Source organism: Teleopsis dalmanni, chromosome 2 (assembly GCF_002237135.1).
Source record: "Teleopsis dalmanni isolate 2A chromosome 2, ASM223713v2, whole genome shotgun sequence".
Classification (NCBI taxonomy): domain Eukaryota; kingdom Metazoa; phylum Arthropoda; class Insecta; order Diptera; family Diopsidae; genus Teleopsis; species Teleopsis dalmanni.
The window spans coordinates 58,356,244-58,379,288 of NC_051847.1; the positions used below are offsets into that span (position 1 = coordinate 58,356,244).

Genomic DNA, 23,045 nt, shown 5'->3' on the forward strand with positions numbered 1-23,045 from the left:
CTGGCCCTTTATCTGAACGACGTCGTTTGCAGTTTTGCTGTAACTCCTAACTCCTTGCACAGACTGTTCTCTAAGTAAAGAAAATCCTTTCTTTATAAATTTATATAAAAAAATAAAAAAAAAATTTATAAAGTATAAAAAAACTATAAAAATGTATAAAAAAATATTTTTATGGAAAAATTTAAAAAAAAAGTTTTATAAAAAGAGAGGAGATTTCCATTTTATTTCTTGTAGATCACAAACGGAGATTTACATGTATTCTTTTAATTCAAACATTATCAGTTTACATTTGTATGGTGAAGTGGAAAGTTAAATTTCTACTTTATAAAGTACAAATATGAGTCAGTGTAAGTGTAGTGTAAGAACAATTTATAATCGAGATGCGAACAATATAAAGGACAATGAAAAAACTGTCACACAATTGTAGGCTAAACAAGTTCCAAAAAATAGAAATCCATTTGTCCATTTATTAAGTCCCTTTTATCAAATTGGATAAAAATATGATTCAAAGAAGAATGCCATTGAGCCAAATGCTAATTCAGAATAAGGCTCTGTCGATATTTAATAAGTTAAACGGTTATTTCAACAATAATAAAAACAAAAATAATAATTAACCAATAAGCTTTTATTTTTTATTCACTTTAGCCTTTTTATCAATTAAAAAAAATTTAATTTAGTTGCTTGAATTTTTTTAAATATGATATAAATATAAATATGATATATACAAATAATTCTCTCTTAATACAAATAATTCTGTCTTCAAATTTGACAACAGATGTTTTGGGGATTTTCCATTTGTAATGACATAAAAGAAGCAACACTGTACGTTCATAAATTCGCTGCGCCAAGTAATGAACCACAACACAAATGCAACACTACTCTTGCCTTCATTCATCAAATATGGCTGCTAGTCGTCGGTGGTGTCAAGTGTTTTTCTTTTCTACCTGCTAAAGATTTGTGAATTTGTTGTGGAAGAACACTTAAATAATAAATAAAAACTATTTTAAAATATACCTAAAGCAGTAGAATATTATTTGAAATAATTTAAAGAATTCGTGCATATTCAATAAAGTGGTAATTTGTAAAAAAGTTCTAACGCAAAAATTTTTGGCAAGCAGCAGCAATAAAAATCGATTCTTCAAGCAGAAAAAAAAACAAGTTAAAAAATTTAAACCAAAAAAGTTTTATGAAATTTGGCAATAAAGTTGATTTATAAGTCAACTTGATTTTAATATAATTCACAAAATTATACAATTACAATATGTGCAAATTTAAAAATTATTGTTTGAAAATTCCTTTAATTTTTTTAATACAACGACTTCCTTGTTAAAAGCAAAAACACAGAAAAAAAAAAAACGACAAAAATACCAACACTAAAATTCACATACACACATGCGCCCCCCTCAACTCACAACGAAGGCACAAAATAATATATGAAATCAAAGTGTATTCCTGTTTAAATATTCTAAATGATTTAATCTAACGCTAATTTTAAGTCAATAATAATAAAATAACATTTTTGTATTAAATATTAAAGTAGATTTAATTATCGCTTCAACTGCGTATTTGTGTTTATTTTAAGTGTCAGGGTGAACAAACAAAAGCGAGAAGTTATGCTTTTTTTGTTGTGGCAAATGTAAATTAAATAAATATTCAATTAGATGTGTGTGCACATTTGTTATTAAATCAGTGAAAATTTTGTGTAAATATAAAAAGTGCATTTTTGGGGGAGAAACGAAATATACGAGTTGATCTCAATTCTCGAACAACGAATCGAAGCAAAAGCAACAAAAATTAACATCAGCACCTACTACATTCCTCCTTCCTCCCTGCAACGTATTTTCTAGACTACGCTAACGCTTAATTGTCTTCGCTTTCGCCTGTCACCTTTCATGGAGCACCGCACCAAGTCAACAAACTGAAACGAAATATTCTACAAAAACAAAAACAATAACTTGTGTTGTTTTTGCCATCACAATTAATTAAGCAGAATTTTTATATTGTGCATGACGTTTTGATGGTCGCGGATTTTACTGTTTACTGCTGCTCCTGAGTCATCTATCCATTCCCTGTTGTAACCTGCAACAAGCCGTTCCCATATGTATAGGCAACGTTCGTAACGTTCTCTATTAACGAAACAAACGAAATCCAACAACTCCAACAACAAATTCATAAGTCGTCAATTGGAGGAAATTTAACAGACACTTCAATTCCACTTCACTTAGCAGTGGCAGCGGCAGCGGCAGCAGCAAAAATATTTTAAACACAAAGCCTTGCAAAGGACATAAAAGGCTAACACCACAAACAGCCGAGTATTTACTTAATTTCTTTTTTCTATTTTATTATATTTATTGTTGCTTTGTTGCTGTTTCGTGCTCTACTAGTTTGTTTACTCGTCATAACGTGCAATAAAAAGGTTATAAAAACTTTTTACATTATTCGCTGTGCTGTCAGTGGGAAGTGGGCTGGAAGTATTTTAAGAAAAGTGAACAAGCTCCACAACTTCGAGTCTTTTCTAGTTGAAATTTAAACGGAACACAAACACCACAACACAAAATGTCAACCGATAAGATCAAAGTCGCCGTGAGGGTGCGACCCTTCAACCGTCGCGGTAAGTTCACAGATTTTTATTCAATTTTCTATTTTTATAAATTTTATTCTTATAAAAATATGTATAAAAGAGTAGTAAATAAGTTAGTTAAAAGGTTTATATTGTCTTGAATTCAATTAAACCAGCGAGTTCATTACAGTTTATGTCGAATTATACTTAAACTTCATTAGACCATATAATCCAATAGGTGTTGTAGGTTAGGTTAGGTTTACCGGCGATCCCTGGTGGGATCATTTTGTGTCACAAAATAGGTGTTGTAAATAAACTAAATGCTAGGTGGTGCTAAAAATTTACATACAAGTTGTCAAGAATGCTAGCAATTAGAGAATATATTTCACTTTACTCCAAAAATGTCATATGGGAGAATTTCTAAAAGCTTTTTATTAATTTTTCTAATATTTGTCATTTTCCCCGTTATTTCTATAAACTATTTGTTTCTTTGTTATTTGTTTCAAAAAGATTATCCCAAAGATTTGGAGATATATCTTAACACCTATCGATCCAAAGATATAGTGATCTTTCGTTTCAAATGACATTCGAGCTGTTCGAAGTTCAAGGGTTTTATTTACAAATTATAGAGTCTTTTAGTATTGGAAAGGTCGAACATTTTAGTATTAAAAGGTTCGACCATTTCAATATCCGAAGCATTGAGCATTAAAGTGTTCGAAGATTTTAATGCCGTTTTCGAATGGTAAATCAGGGGTTACATTTTTAATCACTTTTAGATTCACTTTTAGTGCAATTTACATTTTCGTTTGATAAATCTCGAGCAATATGTATAATAATTGAGATTAATTTATAACATTAGATATTTGCTATAGTAGCAAGATTACCCTTGAATTAAGAACTGTTTTATATGACTTGACAAATAAAGTGTAATTTGATTCAACGCATGTATTTATGATATATACTAATGTCTAGTAATAATAAGATTGAAATAATTAGTTAGATTACTCTAAAAACATTCGAATTGGCAACAAAATTTGACAGATTGAGAGTAAATTTATATTAAATCCAGATTTACCAATCCAAAACGCAATAATATTTTGAGGGTCCAGAAGTTTCGTCTTCTCAGATTCGAGCAACTTAGTGTTTCCAGGTTCAAGCATTCTCGTGTTCGAAGATGTGTTCAAGTCCCAATGTGTTCACTAACTGAAGTCCAATTGATCTATGTTACCCTCCTCATTGATTTGGTTGATTTTCTTCACCTTCCCCCAGGTTAACTTCATTTTAAATCCCATCCATCCCCAATGCATTGCTGCATCTAAACAATCCTCTCCCCTGTCGCGCATTACAACAATAACAATATATTCGAACATCATATGGTGCTTTAGTCTTTTCATAAAACAAAACGAAAGTGAAATAAAACATAAATCAAAACACTATATTATGTGTAAGTGATTTGCTGTAATACGTATTTGTATAAAACAAAATAAAATAAATCGGAAAGTAGGTTTGTTATATGCGTTGTTCGAAAAATTTTAAGTAGTTCAAACATTTTCGAACATTTGAGGTGGTCAATCCAAAAGACCGAATTCGAGCTTATTTCGAATATACAAATATAGTAAATTATATATAGTAAATATAAATTGTACTTAAATGTTTTCAATAACATTTGTCCATACTCGTGGAGTTCTTAAAGACTGGATATGTTCATATTTTGCACAATGCCTATGCCCAAGTAAAAATCTGGGTTCTTAGAACAAACCTGTAAATTATAAAAAAAGTATACATTATTTTTATTTAATTCTCAATAAATAATTAGTTTGGAAATATAAGTGCTTAAAAATTTAGTTCAAAATAAGGAACTTCTTTACTCAACTCACATAGCCCTACTCACCTTACTTTCACTACCAGAGTGCTTGGACGTCCTTATTCGAAAAATGTGTTTAAGCAGTATGTATACATACACAAGATATCTCTGTCGAGCTGTATTAAGAGTTCTGTCATTACTAAAAGTAAATATTGCAATCCCATATACCATTATAGGTTTGTGATTAATATCATAACTTCTAGTTAATCTCTATAAACTGTTTTTTTTATTGTATTTTTGATATAAGAAGTGACGGTCTACAGTTTTCAAATTATGACTAATTGTCTTTTTTTTGTTTTTTGATGTTTAGAGAGTTTTTTTGTACGTAAATTATTCAGAACTACGTGACATATAGAGTAAAGTCCGATTTCGTTAAAACCGAACATGTTATTAAAGCTGTGACACCTGTTTTTTTATACATATAAAATATAGAGTAGCTTATATATAAATTAGAATTTATAGTCTATTAAGAGTTGTACCAAAATTATTCCTACAAGAAAACAGAAAGTAAACTATTAGCTGTCTTAGGGTAACTATAGAAATGATTCCGGTACCGTCAAATAATAATCATTAATAATCTTTGAAAACATTTTTTGGTTTAACTGCCGGTATAAATTATCAGAACTCCATGTGGCAGGATTTGATTTTGTTAAAAATAAAATGATAGGTTTGCGTTTTAACACAAAAACACAACGTAGGTATACTTAATTTTCTGGACTTGTTTCACTATTACCCCCTTTGATATTCAAAAAGATTTCTTGTCATAGGGCACAAAGCATTCGTAACAGAAATTGAAAATAAAAAGTTTTGTACTTAAAATAAACAATAAAACTGTAAACCCTTCCTTTTAAAAAATAGTTTCTTTGGGCATATATTTGTATACATAATTCTAAACACAATCTATACAATATAGATTTCAAATTTTTTCTATATTTAAAAGTTAGAAAAAATTAAAATAATAATAAACAATAATTGCATTTCTACAGTTAAGAAAATAATACAACATGCTTTGAAGAACCGTCTTTAGTGAAATATTTTCTTAGTTGATAAAAAAGCGATTTCCGTTAAAAGTATTTTACGCCAATAAATACGATTAGATATGCTTTAGATTAATCAATTTTGTAGAGAGCATTACTCAAGTTTGATATAACTAAAGTATTCAATATATGAATCTACAATTAAAATTAACAAAATGTTACCTTCCAACAACATATAAATTGTTAAGAACTATATATAACCACGTATATCAAAAATTCACTTTACTGTAGACAACAAATGTCCTAATCTATTTATATACAACTTTAAAGGAGGTATAATTTTTATTCATCAAGTAGAATGTACTGGTCATTTGTATGTTTTAGTCTGATTTAATATATGAAACTTTTGCAGAACATTTTGGGATCATTTAAATTCAAATCAAATATTAACAAAAACAAAAGTGATTGCTTTATAAAAAGCTAACCATTCGTATCCTAGGGGAGAGAGATATGCGATATAATCTATATACTATACACTGCAATGTTCTCTAAGGTGGAATATTGCTTTCGATGCAATCCTGACTATACCACTGATGCTGGCTAGAATTAGAACCTAATTAGAAGAAAAGCAGTACCTAGGTTATTTAACCTAGAACTATCTTCCTTTATTGAATAGAAATATTTTGCCTATCTAACTTATTACTTATGCTTGATGTTGGTTGCTGTTCTCATAATATATATAAATATCCCAATTATTTTATTCAATTATAAGATCATGTGCTTTGCCATTGAATAAGTTTTATGTCAGTCCCTTGTCCATACATCTTCTTTGTTCTTTAAAAGCTATCATTACCAACCCAACCCAGAAAACAATGAAAAAATAATTTTTTTCGCATTTTATTTTCCACTTAATGTGCTCAAAAAACTTTTTATGTTGTTCAATTATAATATTAATCCAATATATTAAGATTAAAAACAGTCCTACTTAACACATCGAAGTATCTTAATTCTATTTAAAGCGTTTCATTGTGTTTTCCGTAATTGATAGAATCTGTCGATGTGCATTTACATTGCGTGTGAATATCGCAATTTCCTTTATTAAAAACACATGAATCAAGCAAATTATTATTTTTTTTTGTTTTGTAGTATCAACAAAAGTTGTTTTAAGGCTTTCCTCGTAAAATTATTGGCTAAAAGGAAGTTCGTATAAAAAAATGTAAATATAATTGAGTTTCTTTAATTGGGGTTTACTTGTAAAAAGCTTTTTCATTTATATACATTCATTATTGCAATTGGTTTTTGTTTAGTAACTGGGGATTCGATAAAAAGAGAACAAGCAACTCAACCATAAATAATTTTTATTTTTTCTTAACTATAATGTTGTTAAATGAAATGATTAAATTGGTTTTACCATGTTTAGGCTCTATTTTTAAGAGCCTAAGCTTTTAAGAATATTTTTTGAGATTTGCTTACGTGATTACAGTTCTCTGGTTCTCAGTAACTTTTTTTTTTTTTATTTAACTATATATCTTTATTGAATCGCTTTAAATTAAAGCCTAACAAAAAGTTTTAGAATCTTAAAGACTAATAACATTACATTACAAATTATTTTATATAAACATACCATAATGATACATATAATGATTTGTAAATTATTTCAAGGGACCTCTGAATAAGTAGCCAGGGCTTATTTACCAGATATCACGGTGTATAAGTTGAATTAATCAGGATGATCATTAGGAAAGTAGGATGGCGGGTCTTTCGTTCCGTTTTAGTCTAGAGGAAGTAGTCATATTAGCAAGAGGTCTAGCCAGCGGATTTACATGGTTTTCAAGATTTGAACTTCTCTGTCGTTTTTCCAGATTAACAATAGCCGTAATTTTTTCTTTAAAAGTAGCAAAAAAAAAATGCTCGCAACTTACGACAGAAAACATGTGATGCAACAACAATGCTCTGAAAATCTTCAGAGTTAGGTTTTACTCGCAAAAATGTTTACATCTTAAGTTTTAGTGCAGCCAAATTCAAAAATCAATCTATTGTAAATGTTCACTGGAAATATGTAGCAAAATCCCAGTCATCCGTTAAAATCATGTAAGCATTTCATTTACTAATAAGTTTAAATATATAAATAAATACGTTAATTTAAATATACAAGATAGAAATTCTTACCATTGCTCTTACCATTTTATTTTATTTTATTTAAATTAATTAATTTTTATTGTTTTCAATTTTTATATTTAATATTATACACAACACAACCAAGAACATATGTTAAAAAAAAAGATTTAACATATTTTAAAAGTATTGCCAATTTGTTTCAACCAGGCTTAATGCTATTATTTTACAACTCCGAAAGAAAATATTACGGCTAATGTAGTTCCTTATTAACTATTTAAGTACTCAAATTAATCCATATTTCCTACAGCTTTAGTCAGTAGTGTATATAAGGGGGATAGTGATATTGAGGATCAAACACGATTGAAAGATTTTGAACCATTTTACACTCAATATAAATAATTGTTTTTAATTTAAATTATTTTATATATACTTTGAATATATATGGTATGTACTTCCTTTTTTTAAAAAGGAGTTTTTTGTATGAGTCTCTATATATGAGTGTGCTGTACCACGTATTTATAATTCTTTTAAAATTTATTAAGATACATTTTATTGCATTTGTTTTAATCACTTGTAGTTTAATACTACATATTACATCAAAAGAACAATTTAATTGTGAACATACTTAGAACTACATCCAATGTTCAATAGTTCTCCATTTCTCTTTAACTTTTTAAGTATGTAACGTAATATCTATCGTTCAAGTGAAAAGGAGTGGTCAAATTGGCTTGTGTAATAAAAATTGAATAAAAAAGATACACTCTAACAGCATCATTGCATAAGACTAACAATATCTTTAAATCAGCTCATAGTGATGTTAAACTTTTAATGCATGATTCTATTTAAAAATACGTTGTATTTGATATAATTTTTCACCTAGAAAAGCTTAGTAAATTGAAATGAACACCTTAATGACCAGTCACGAATTAACAAATGTTCTCAAGTCCATTCCTTGTTAACCTGTCACGGATTAATTCGTGTTTGCACATGCAATATCAGTTTACAGAATCTTTTATGTGAAATTACACATAGGTTATTGTTATGAAGTTATTTATACCGTAGGTCAAAATTACATCTTAATACATTATGTATATATAAAGTTAATTTTTTTATTTCCACATATAATAACAATGTAATAACGATGACATAAGATAGTCTTCTCCTTAATATGATTGGTTAACTCATAGTTAAGTTATAAATTTTGCATTATATATTGTAGATTTTAAAATATGTATATACATATTTAAATATTATTTTTAATAATTATGTCTTCTATTGATATTATTAATAATTGTTTTTTTTATAATTATCAAAACACACTCAAATTTTTATTCCTTCAGAAAATAAATGTGTATCCGCACCGTCATAACACCAGAATGATTTAAAAATATTCATATAATTAATATGGTATTCATATGACAACCTATTGAGATGCACCACTATGTAGTTAATAATTAATTACCTTTTTCATTAACAGCAATTAAAATTTAATATACATATATAATGATTCCATATATAAAATGGTATATGTAATTATTTACTTATATGTCCACTCTAATATTCATTTATTGGCAATAAATGCCGTCAAAAAAATGAAAACTAGAATGCATAATAAGTTTATAGGTGTAGAAATATTAGGTAGATACAATTATATAAAAAAATTTTTTTTTTAAATAAAAATAATAATTTTTTTATAAAAATTATGAAAAAGGTTTGCCTTAGCTGTTTTATAACTTCAATATCATTTTTACTGTGTTGTTTTAATTATAATAATTATGTGAATAATACTATAAACCATGATTCAAGTAGTCTGTTGTGCTAAATCTAGATGTCTTAATGAAACCTTACATTCATCTTCTTTAAGAAAATACGTACAATATATTAATGAATATGAGTACTTGGGATAGTTATTTTTATTCCTTGCGATATGTGAGGTAACGAATCTCTTCCTAAGATAGACAAGTCTGCTGCTGCTCAATTTTTGGAGTTCGCAGAAAGTACATTAAGGCATTTCAACATCCATTCACAAAGAAACCAAAGTAAAATATTCATTTGTCTTAAATATACAATTTTATCACAATGCTACACACACCTGAAGTGTTTTGTCATTCTAATAGAGATATTGAATTATAACCAAATGTGTCTTTGATATAAGCAAATCATATATATTCATAACAATTTTGTTAAAAATTTTAACCGATCAAAGAAATCGTTGGGTCTGATGTTTAATATTAATTTATTTTTTTCTAATAAAATATAAATGTTCGAAAAATCCTCTAAAAATGTAATAATGTAATAAAAATCTGCTAATAATTATAAAGTCTTCTTGATTAAAATTTATATGTAAACTAACCGTTTTTATAGTATTGTATCGAATTATATTGTGAAAAAATTCTTAACTAAATACGTTCATTAACTCAGTATCGATTCTTTACTTAATACGCCATTTTAAAAATATAGATTAATTTCGATCAAAGATCAAATTTCAATTTTTATGTATCTATAGCTTCGAATTTTGGGTGTTTCTCAACATTATTAGACACAAATTTGACTACACCGATTTATCAACATCAAGTTGAAAGGTTTCGTTTTTTTAATATGTAAAAGCGCCTATAGACATCTGAAATTATAATAAAGATCCTCTTAATGTTAACTTCCAACTGAAACTTCTTTGATTTAATATTGATAAGCTTATTAAATGTTTCAAACGAAAGTTCTGCCAAATAAATATTCTTGAGAAGAACACGGTAATCACTTAAATAAACGTAGGTCGTGCTTTTATTGTTATTCAACTTACTTATAACATATCTGCTGACAAAAGACTACGTCCTAGCATCGTAAAAGTTGTTATAATCCAATCTATATACGAGTTATCTTATTTATCACAAACTCAAATTTTTTCAGGTTTTATTCTATTTAATTAACAAGCCTTGGCCAGCTTTATTCTGATGCAATGGCACTAACCTTTTATTATTAATCAACTTCCTCATAACATAGTAAAAAGATTTCTAAACCTATTTCCAATTTGAGTTCAAAGTATTAAGTTCTACTTCGAAGTATAGATTCTCTATTTATTGAATAGTTACAATATACAAACTTCTAATCATATTGAATTAAGACGCTATCTCTTGTAGTTAGCTAGTTTCCTGAATTTGTACAGAGTTTATATTAAATTTCTCTCCTTCTCTTTACCATACATATATTTTGAATAAATTCATCAAACTTCAACATTTTTTCAATTTCGATCAATCAATCGAACTTTAATACACTTCACAACAACAACAACAACCTTGTATTTGTAGCTGTAAATATTTATTTGATTAGAATCTGTAATATTGTGATATAATATAAATTATAGATAAATAAATATGTAAAGTAAGATTAGTACTATTGTGATCTATGGTGTCATATGCAACTGAGCTATAATTCAGCCTTGGCCTTTCTCATTGTAGTAAACTATTACATAAATTAGATAGCAATGAACACGCATATGCTAGAAATTTATGACAACTCATGACATAGTTCTATTTAGAGCTTCGATTTTTTCATTTTCATTTAAAATTTTATTACATCAATCATAATAAAATAAAAATACAAAATTATAAGTTTATATTGTATGCAAAATTTTTGTTCGAAGTTAGTATAGAATATATGTACCTATAGAATGAAACATATTTAGAAACTGGCAAGGAACATTTTATTATGGCCAAATATATTAGTAAGAACTTTGTGTCAGAATTTATTAAATTCAGTTAGTAAATATGGTAATAAATGAACAAATTTGAATTAAAATGTTTCTTAGACTTATTAAACTTAATTTAAACAAGAAAATTTAGTCAGGTTACCTGTCATATACTATGATCCACTTTGCACCACGTTTAGTAATGTCTTTTCCAATATAACATTTTCCTTATAACTTAATGAAACTGATATTGCCCACTTTTCTCTATTGTATAATATACATATCTTATAATTATATAGAAGTAGTGTTGACTACTTTATCGACATTATTGTAGTGTGTCATTTTTAATGTATCATTCTTTTCTAAATTTTTCATTGTGGTGTTCTGGCATTCTATTTGTTGTATTTGTAGTCTATTGGTTTTTGTCAATTATTAAATATTTATTATCACAATTTCCATCAGGGTCTAAGTAAGCCAGAGTTCTGCAAGATGGATTGCCATGTATACATTAACCTAAACGTTCATTACGCTGTTCATCATCATTTTCACGTACAATTTTTACGAGTGTGTTTTCGTAATACGTCTTTTATTGAATGCTTTTATTTTTGCTAAAACAAACTATAAATAATAATGAATAAACTTGTAGGGTTCTATTGAAAATAGCAGTAGAAAACTAATATCCAATAATGAATAGAGAAAAAAAATATTTGATAGAAGAAAAATTTTGTTTGACATAACCCATATCCCGATAAATGTTCTAAAAGATGGTTAAGATTAGAGTGTAGCTGCCTAAAATATTCATGTCCTTATAAGAAAATATGTATATAAAATATTTCAAACATTATTTCTCCATACTTGGTTCCTAAACAGATTACGTCAAACCAAACATCGCTGTTAAAAACTTTATTCTTCAGTTTAATTTTAATTACATAGTTATGAAGTGCATTTCTAATCCGACAACCTTAATATCGGATTAATAATTCTTAGTAACTCTGTTTGATGGCTATTTCAGCGGAAGCTAATTTTTTTTGAATTATTTCGTTTTTGGTTTTTAAAAGTCGTGGTTAGTAAATTTGTACATATGTATATATTTATTTTTTTTAGTTGATTTTAAAAACCAACCCCAGAAAGGAAAAATAAGACAATATATTTCATTCCTAAACCAATAAATTTTTTTCAAATTAATTTTTGTGTTTTATTTTATGGAAGACTTAAAACTGAAATGACGTCATTTTGTGAACTCATAATACTTATACAAGTTTTTAAAGGCAAAAGGTGAGCTCAATTCGTAATTTGTTACTAAATATGGTACAATATAGAAATGAAATAAAATGAAATTAATATAAATGGTAACTGCTTACCTCAATATGTTTTATTCGATTTTCGAATTTATGCAACAAAATAATAAATAAGTATTACCCTTTAAAAGTGAACAATAAAAAAGAGGCTTCAACTTTTTGCAAGCATTTCAGTTTTTCGGTAATTGGATCTTTTTCCAATATTTTTACAGGTTTCATTGCGCTACTTAAGCTCAGCTATTTTGCGAAGTAGACAACTTTTTGGCATGAATTTTTAAGAACTTTTAAAATCGGGTTTATTTTCTGTTCTAACTTTCCCCGTAAACTTTATCAACTTTTTGAGTTTTTTGCCTTTATTTGTCTGTTATTTTTTGCATATTGTGCTAAAGTTTATTTTTCGGTAATGAGCATTTCTACTTAAAATTTAATGAACCTACCTACCTTCGCTTGTACAAGCCAAATCATCTCGTATATAACATCGAAGCTAAAACTTTGAATGGAAATCCTCTGGGACGAAAGCCAAAGAAAGCAGCAACTAAATTTCGCAAAATTTCTATTGTATCTTTTACAACAAACGAAACGACAAACAAGTAAAAATCGTTTTTATGTTTCGGTTGCTAAAGCAAACTACAAACTTGTTTACCTAAAATCTCATTGTACAATAGCTTTTTAGCAAGAAAATGTTGCCTAATTCATAATGAAGCTCTTGAGTATACTTCATAGCCTTTGTTTCAGATTATTACCTCGCTTTTTGCCACTTTAATGAAACGGTGAGAAGCAAAAAATTGAAGCAAACCAAGTTTAGTCAATTATTGTAGTAACGTCATAGCAGAGTATTTGTCTTTAACCAAAATATTTTAATTGGTTAATAACTTTCTACATATAATTGTTCAATAAACCGAAATTTAAATTAGATACGAGTATATTTAAAAAAATTTTAGCGCTTCAACTTACGTCAACAATTTTGCAGATACAAACGAATTTTAACAACTATAGAGTAATAGTTTTACCCTGTAATTCAGGCCTAAAGTAGAAAACTTTGTGTTGTTGTTGTTGTTGTGATTTGAGTTAGTGCTATTGTGCAGCTTTACTCTATTGTGGCTGGGGGGCTAATTCCTTTCCCACATTAAACTTCAACTGTACTAGAATCATTATCATTTATTTATTTTCTAACTGATGACGGACCGTAGATCAGCATATCTTCCTGTGCGTCCTGAGGTGGACTTACGGTTTGTTAGAGCGGGGTTGAGCAACGTATCAACTTTTGTGAACAATTTTAGGGCTCAGTCCTTGATATACTTTTTCACTGAGTCAATTCTTAGATTTCTATACATATATATATATATATATATATATACGGACCTATTCTGTGCACTTTATAAAATTGTCAAACATTGACACTTGTCAAAATTGACTGCTGTAAAGGTTTGGTAGCTGTGACATAAAAAAAAAGCTCTTTTCCTTGTTAGTTGTCAATACCTCAAATGCTGTTGACAACTATAAAAATATGCTCTTTTTAAGCATTTTTTATTATTTGCATGCATGACAAATATTCTTAACTAAAATACGCTCCTTACAAGCATTTTTTTTATTGTGATTTGAATGCATGAAAAATACTTTCGACAATTTAAAATATATGCTCTTTTTTACGAACAATTACGAACAGTTTTATATACAAAACACTTTACACCATAGTGTGGTGATAAGCATTAGGTACTTAAGCTTTGAAATTTGTCAAGATGTGTCCAGAATACCAAAAAGCTTTCTGCTTTATAAAAATCAAAAATTTTATTAAAGTGCACAGAATAGGTCCGATAATCTATGTAAAATTGTAGTGATTTACTACTGTTCAAAAACGGTGAATACAAAAAAAATTTAAAAAACCAATTGTTATTATTAAAGTTATTAACGTGAAATCCTCCAACAGCCGGTACTGCGGACAGAAGAGTCCTATTGTATCAATTTCACTATTGATTGCACAAAACCCTTGAAAGCATTGTGAACTACATCTTGAGATGAGCTCTTCATCTGTTTGGGTGACAGAAATATGGAATGAATTAAGTTTCTTCTATGCGTTGTTAAAGCTGGACAGTCACAAAGAATATGCATAGTTTTTTTCTCATCTTCGAGTTATAATCTGCATTCCGAATTAGCAGACAATCGTAGTTTATTAGTTTATGAAGGGGATATTTCAAACCATAATGTCCCATAATGAAACCTGTTATCAACCTTAAATTATCCTTTAAGAATTTAAAAATATTTTTGTAGGAGTACGGTTTGAGAAACCAATACTTTACCATATAAATTTTGTCTGTTTATCGCAATACAAAGCGCTGTATGAATACGATTTATCTTAACATGATAGTTGTTGTGTTTGTCAACCGTTCGATAAGTTTTCATTATTATTACCATTACCATTATTATTAGTATCCACTTCATAAAATTTGAGAATTGATCCTATTCCAGCTTTTGTGAATGATTCACAGCCAGGCAGACTCCAAGCATGTGTTTTACGATCTCATTCTCTTCCCTACAAATCCTGCAAGTAAATAAAAGTTTTCATGTTTTCCAAACAAACTGCACATTGTTCTGGTGTCTTTTGGCGATATCTTATGCATTCTAGACGAAGTGCACTTTACGCTGGTGTTTCATTATCAGTTGAAACAGTTATTGATCTCTCTCAATTACAACTAATTCAATATGTCTTTCATTAGCTATGTTGAGATCTAGTAGCCTTATATCTCTATTATATTATTATTATTTATTTTGTTCATAGTGAAAACATTTTTAACTACAAAAATGTATTTTCGATTAAGTAAATATTTTTATTCTGCAATATTTGTAGTAGTAATTTACAATTTCGATGTTTACGAACTTTCGAATATTCTTTTACTCATAGTTTCAATTAGTACGGCAAAAAAATTTATGGAATATCTTCAAATCTTATAAAGTGTGTATAGTAGATGACTATAATCGTTTAATGTTTTTTTTTTCTAGCATTTAAAATCACATTTCAAAATACAACATTTTTTTACAATAAAATATTTAACAGATATAATCACTCATATAGCGTTTAGCCTGAATAATTATTGAATTTTTTCTTAATAATTTTCTGTCAATTGTTGCCTCTTAATCATATTATTACTTTAATTCATACTAAGAACATTTGTTATGGAATTGAAATGCTTACTTATAGCCTTTTATGTAAAAATATCATATTTTATTCACTATAGTCTTACACAAACCTTTTTAAATTATATATCACCTATTAAAAATGTCTTTAAGCAATATATATTTGTGTTTTTTTTTGAGCTCACATGTCTTGCAGTCATAAGAGGTTTCAACATCTGTGAACGTTCCCATATTAATTCTATTGTATCTGCTCATACCAATACAATAGAAAAAAGAAGGCAGAAGAGTGTTATTAGCATTTCTTTAATTAATAGTTTTTAATCATAGCATAATTATGTTAAACAGTATAATCACAATTAATATTTGTATGATAATATCACCTATATATTTAGGTTTATGTTATATGCTAATTTTTTATACATCATTTAAATAAAACACTTTAAACTTAATAAAGAGAAAAATAAAGTAGACTTCTTTCGGAAAATCTTAATAATAAGCAGATTTGTCACAAATTTTCAATAAAACTGAAAACTTTTATAAAAGTAATATATTTTCTCTTAAATAAAAACAATAAAATTTTATATTTTGTGCTTTCAAATGTAAACGCAAATAAAACACATTTAATGAATGGTATTTCCATTTAATTTTAATTCAGTATAAGTTGTGTACCTTACCATTAGGTACACGACTACAACACAATTTAAATTTTCTCCATATCGTACAATGATGGATTCTTTTGGGGTTATTTTAATTGACCTACTTTCAGACAATAATTTACCATCAATTATTTACTAATCATCGAGAGTTTGAGGATTGTCCACATTTAGATGACCTTTTATGTATCCTTACAAAAGATCTCCAATTGACATCATTGGAAATAATCTTGATGTTCAAATTCACAACACGTAAATGTACTCTATATACGTATGAGAAATTTCTCACAGAACAAAGCTAAAACCAAACGTGTTGTGTGACTTTGATACCGTCCTATTGAAACCACTTACTCTTCACATTCATATCTGCACTTTCACACTCAAAAAATATATTTTAATCATGTGGCTCTGACGATTAAAACTGACACAGCTTTCTTATTTGCAAAAACCTTTGAATCTATTTCTGCTTCAGACCAAATGCCACATTAAACAGCGACTATTTGTGGTTGCAATAGTCTTTCGACAATTACCCATATGACTGGAGTTATAAGAACTGATTATTAAAAAAAAAATATAACGGATTCATTTGGTAAAATATCATCTAATAAAAAATCAACCACATTCCTCACTAACGAAATTTCTCGCTGCGAGAAATCGTCAAAATTTTTTAAAAAAGTTTTCTCAATTTGAACACGGTAAACGGTATGATCCATACTGTAAGATGGTCAACATTAAAAAAATATGTGGTGTCTCGATGTCTGAAGAAAGTGTCTCCAGAAAGTGCCTCCAAAGAAAGACCACAAAATTTAAAATCCTTTTATAATAATGAGTCTTATAATCGGCGTGAAAACTTTCTGGAAAAAGAAACTATTTAACAGTTTAGGGAGGTTTTTCTTTAATAGCTTATCAGACTGTTCATTGGTTAAAACAAAAGATCTATTTATCTAAATTTGAAGGGATTTAGTCTGTATTCTTCAATCTTAATGTTTCTTGCGAGGAATATAATAGCAAAACAGCGAAAAATTGCTGATAGCGGCACATGGAAACTGCCTGATGTGACTTGCGACTGCAACCCACTAACCAACGAACCTATTTTAGGTAAATCTTATAATTGAGCAAACTCGAGTAAACAGTATTCCCAGAATTATATAGCGGGCATGTGAACTGTACATAACCGGTGTATATCTTAACTATTAGACCAATAGGGAACATTGGTTCTGCAAATGATTTCTAAATCAACTTAAAAAAAATTTTTCTAGTGTCACCACCGTTTGCAGGCGCTTTCTAAATAGATTTAAAATAAAAAGTTTTCATAATATTAAAAGCTCTTCCAGAATACTTACCCTATCGTTTTGTTAAAAAGCAAACTTTATAAAGTAATTGTAGATGTTTTTGCATTATGAGATAAGACTGTATCTGATCTATAAAAAATGTAAGATATATTGAAATAAATAGAGTAAAATAACTAAATGCTATAAACATTTTTTTAAAAAAATTATTACCAAAAAAAAATACTCAGTTCATCCATCCTACATTTAAGGTCAGTTTTTTATATTTGCATGACCAATAGATATAAAAAACTCTTGTCTATAAAAAATTACCATTACCATTTTTATTTGAATATTTTTAAAAATCTTGTCTTATTTGGTTTCGTCCCCCCTACCTAAAATTATAAAATTACCAAACTCATTCACTTTATACACATTATGTATGTAAGTTTAAACGATATTACTTGAACGACAACACATCAGCAATACATTCAGCGTTTGGTGTGGATCGGCACTGTCATTGGAGTGTATACTCCACTGCTTCTACACATATTTGTCATCATGACTCACTGAATTAGCGTTGCGTTGTTAAGTCTACTCTTCCATGCCAATTCCAAACATGCTAACCTCTAGTGTCTGTTGTTGTAATTATTGGTGCTATTGTACAATAGTTGATTTGCCTCCACTTGCCTCGGCTCTAAAGTGTCTTGATCGTTTCGCTCTATTTCGTTTGATATTTTCTCGCTTTTTGTGTGTTTCCCAACACCTCACGATCTTCCGATCATATGGTTTTTTAATTTTGCTTTTGTTTTGATTTTCTATTTTGGAACTTGGGTCATTATTTCATGAACATGCAAACAAAAAAATACAAAATTACTGTTTCTTTAAAGTGCCACTTAAAAGTTTGTGAACAAGTACGTACATTAGAGATATGAGCGTGAGCAATACATTGGTTGCTAATAATATTTCCTAACAAATAATTATGAATTGTACTTTAGTCTGTCAATTGTTTTATTTATAAAATACTTACTTAGATGTTTTTCTTATTAAATATTAATTTTAAAATAACGTCAACTAATAGAAACATACATACATTATCTCTGTTTTTATACTTAAAAGAATTTTTTACTTGCATCATCAATTTGGAAAATTTGAGTCATTTTTTTCGTTTTTGATAAGAAATGAGACAGCTCGGTTAAGTCAATTAACTCGAGGTAAACAACATAAAAGCTTACTTTTATAAACTCATTCAAATGTATATGTTTTAAATTGAGATAAGTTATTTTGTAGAATTTACGAAATGATATTTCTATTGCATTTCCAGAAAGTAATTGAGGTTAAAAAGTTATTAAATCTCTGAGCAATTAAATTATTATTATGTTACATTTATTTGATATTGATTTAAATATTTCTTTATGTATTTTCGAACTGTAATTAATACATTTAAAATCATGAGTTATTGCAAAATATACGTGGAAAAAGAAATATCTATAAAAACAGTATGTGAATGAATAAAAAAGCTTTCCGTAACCATTCAATTTTCTCACGCTTTTGTCAACAGTGTGATTTATATATATTTATATATATATATTTATTATATATATATTTATATATATATATTTATATATTTATATATATGTTTATACATATACTTATATATCCATTTATATCACTGAGTTAAAAAAGTTATGAAACAATATTTTTATGAAACTGCAGCAGATCTACGATCGATCTACGTCCTGTGATTCTAAATAATATCAAATTTTACTACATCTTATTTTTTAAGAATTTGACTATAAAGTCTATTGATTAAAAAGAAATACATAATTCTTATAAGTTTATCACCTATATCACATTCATGTCTTTCATTTCACGCTTAAAAAAATTTAAGAATAAAAAATTTGTGTGCCTTCTTAATTTTTAAAAAAGGATTAATCTACAAAGCTGTAACTACCACAGTGACAGTTTTGTTGACAGATCTATATCTAACGGAAAATAATCATCACCACCGAAAAAAATTCGTTACGAAGAATTGTCATAATTTTTATAGTAAATTTTCGCAATTGGAAATTGTTCAGCGGTTGTGAAACGATCAATGCTGTAAAATGGCCAATCTAAAAATGCCTTGAATGATAGTACTGTTTGACATATATCTCTGTAACAGTACTGCTAAATTGATACCATGGAACACTTTATTATTGATCAAATCTCTTTGATGAATATGAATGTGTAATATCACAAAATAAGTACATATTTCGTTTATCTGAAATAAATAAATCATATCAATTATAAGTAAAAATTTTACCAAATATCTCTAAATATTATTATTGATCAAACTGATGATTATTAATTCGCAAAGTATCTATGTTGTCATTTATTAAACCACTCTCATTTAGTTAACTAATCTTGTATATTTTTAATTTCTTAAAAACCTTTTTTTAAAAATTATATTGAAAACAAATTTTTAATTAAAACTAATATTCAATTAAGATGACATAGAATAAAATCAATATCAGTTTTAAAAACAATAATAGAAAATAGAAATAGTATATGCTTAGTCTATATATGTGTATACATATATTGTATCTTGTGCATTTGGATTTGTGAGGTTTATTTCATAAAATTTCCAAGTTGAATAAATAAAAGTGATAAACCTTTTGTTTACTCGTTTTCATTTCATTTCTGTAGATTATTATGTGAACAATGGAAGCAAATAAAAGGAAGAGCATAAAAATATTTTTAATTAAACGTGATATTTCTTTTAATGTTCAAAGCTTAACTAAACCAAAAGTCCCTGATGGTATAAATATATATATATATATTTATATAATATATATTATACTTTGTGAAGCTCATAATGAAAGAGTTACGAACTCATACTGTTTCTATTCAACAAAGTTAAACGAGCACAGAGCCAGATTGTCTACACAAACATGCTGATGCATATATTAATTCATAAATACAAAACAGTTTGAATGCTTGGCGATGTTGTCTAGCAGAGACTTACTTTTATTACACAAAAAGTATAAAGATTGTAACTAAATGTAATTTATGATATGAGATACTATTACAAAGATACTGGCTCCTAAAAGAAATTGATTAAAATACTTGCTTCAATGTTTCTTTTCACCACCTCACCACTCTCTCTGTGTCACATGAAAGAAAATTAAAAACAACATTTTACACATAAACAAATTTTTATTTTATGAAAATTGCCACAAACGAAATTAATTTTTTTTTTCTAATACACCAAAAGTAATAACCTACCATGAGTTTTCGTTTGAAACGTTATTTTTTAATAAATTTATTATTTTACGTAATTTTTAATATTAACCTTTGACTCGGATTGAATGTGTATGACCGACCGCCCATTGGGTCAATTAATTTCTAGCGTGTTATGCGGCTATTGTCAACTATTGTGTTTTGATGCTTTGTGGTTTTTATGTTTTCTACGCATGTTACTTTTATGTGTTACTACCTATAAAAATATACATATTTAGTTACATATATACTATTATAAAAAATATAAATATATATACTTAAAATACAAAGCTATAAATCACTTTGATTACGTTGAATTGTTTTTTTAATTATACATTTCTTTAAACTTTAAGATTTTCTAGTAATATTAAGGTTACGTCTATTAATATGCTAGGGTGACTTAATAAGTTTGATTTAAACGTCAGTTATGACGACAGTAACTATTTTACTTTATATAAACTATTGTATTTAATTGAGATGTTTTAAATAGAAATGTTTTTAATAGAGATATTTTACTTTATATAAATTATTGTATTTAATAGAGATGTTTCGAACAGTAGTGAATTGCAACAACAAAACTTTATTAATTTTTGTTTTAAATATTTTCAAATATCCATCATCAGTGGTCTTTTTGATTAATTTTATATCTTATATCTTTTTATCTTATATTTAATAATTCGTAAATAATTTTTTGACTAAGTATCAAGTACGATGGTTTGAACTCGTACCCTGCGAAATATAAAACTTAGAGTCCTACTCTGATTTCGTTCTTATATGACACAAGTGAATCATCTTAACATATATTTTATTATTATTCTTCATATTAATGCTATTGTAACGCGATGTAAAGTGCTTGTATACTTACCCACTATAAGCTTGACGACCAATTTCAGCATTTGGGCTTCTGTGTTCGATCTATCTAGGTATAGTTATCTGTAAATGACTAATCTCTGACAGATGGCTAATCATTCAACTGAAATATTATTCAATGTATATAGAGAAGATATATTGACAGATTGCTAGTGGCAGACAATACTGATCTGTATGATAGGATTGATTTTTTCATGCTTACATCTAGATTCAATTCGTTTGCCATTAATTGGACAAATTGAATTAAATTTTATAAATATTTTTGGTATCGACTTCAATTGTTTATATGTATTAGTTTTTGCCGATGATTGGGTTATATTAATAACATTAAAGATGGTTTGTTTAAAAATTTTTATTACAAGTTCATTTTGTAATGAAATTATAATTAAAATATGTATTTTATTTATTGTTTAAAAATGAAAAAATGCATAAAGTTGCATAAAGTATAGAGATTATAAAATTTAAAAAAATATGTTTATACTTTAAGAAAACTATCTCAACTTTTTACAAAAAAAAAATAAATTCAACAAATAATTCTAAAATATAGGTACTACCAATTTATAAAAGTCTGATTTTATTACATTTATATTTATTGATTAATTTTGTTACCAATCCCCGTCAAACTTCCAGAACATGTTCAATGTATTACTAACAAAAATGTTATTTATATTCCACGAACGAAGTTCCAATAACTTTTATTACCTACCCAGATAACTTAGGATTCAATTTATAAAAGTCTGATTCCATTACATTTATATTTATTGATTAATATTGTTTCCAGTCCTCGTCACTTTCAATGTTTTACTAAAAGAAAATGTTAGTTATATTCCACAAATGGAGTTCCGACAGCTTATATCAGCTACCTATACTATTTCGACCCATTTTTATATTATATGTGTAAAAAATTGAATACTTAATTACTAACAAAATATTATCTGACTGATAACTTAAAGCTAATACAGAAGGATAAATATTTATTATATGAAAAACTGAAATTTATGACTTTCATATCACTTATATTAATTTAACGAGCTATCTAGCTATCTACCCGATATATGCGTGATATAATTCACCTAATTCTGTATAGAAAATGTGTAACAAGTACAATCACGAAATATTAAGCCCTGGGGACTTTTAATTGTGTCCCATTGTGACGGTAATGTTCACATAACTTATCAATTATAATTTATTAATTGAAATATTAAATGTAATAATAAAATAAATTACTTACTATTTACATAAATAATATCTACCCGCATACTATTATTTGACCAAACATATTCAGACAGCAATACTTTGTAATTAAATTGTTATTGTTATACTTAAGTACATATATGTATATGGTATATACAAGTACAATTG

The 23,045-nt window shown here is 27.4% G+C and overlaps 1 protein-coding gene across 3 annotated transcripts in view; it reads left to right on the plus strand.

Moving 5' to 3' along the window:
* The first annotated feature begins 774 nt into the window (after positions 1–774).
* LOC119677836 (kinesin-like protein KIF13B) overlaps positions 775–23,045 on the plus strand; it is a 170,396-nt gene continuing 148,125 nt past the window's right edge. Inside the window, exons 1-2 of one of the 3 annotated variants that reach the window (XM_038089370.1) lie at positions 777–2,312; positions 2,385–2,611. In XM_038089370.1, coding sequence (XP_037945298.1) covers positions 2,557–2,611 — 55 coding nt within the window. In that variant the 5' untranslated portion in view covers positions 777–2,312; positions 2,385–2,556. Of the gene's footprint in view, positions 2,612–23,045 lie in introns of all 3 variants that reach the window. The other 2 variants (XM_038089371.1, XM_038089372.1) reach the window with 2 other exon arrangements.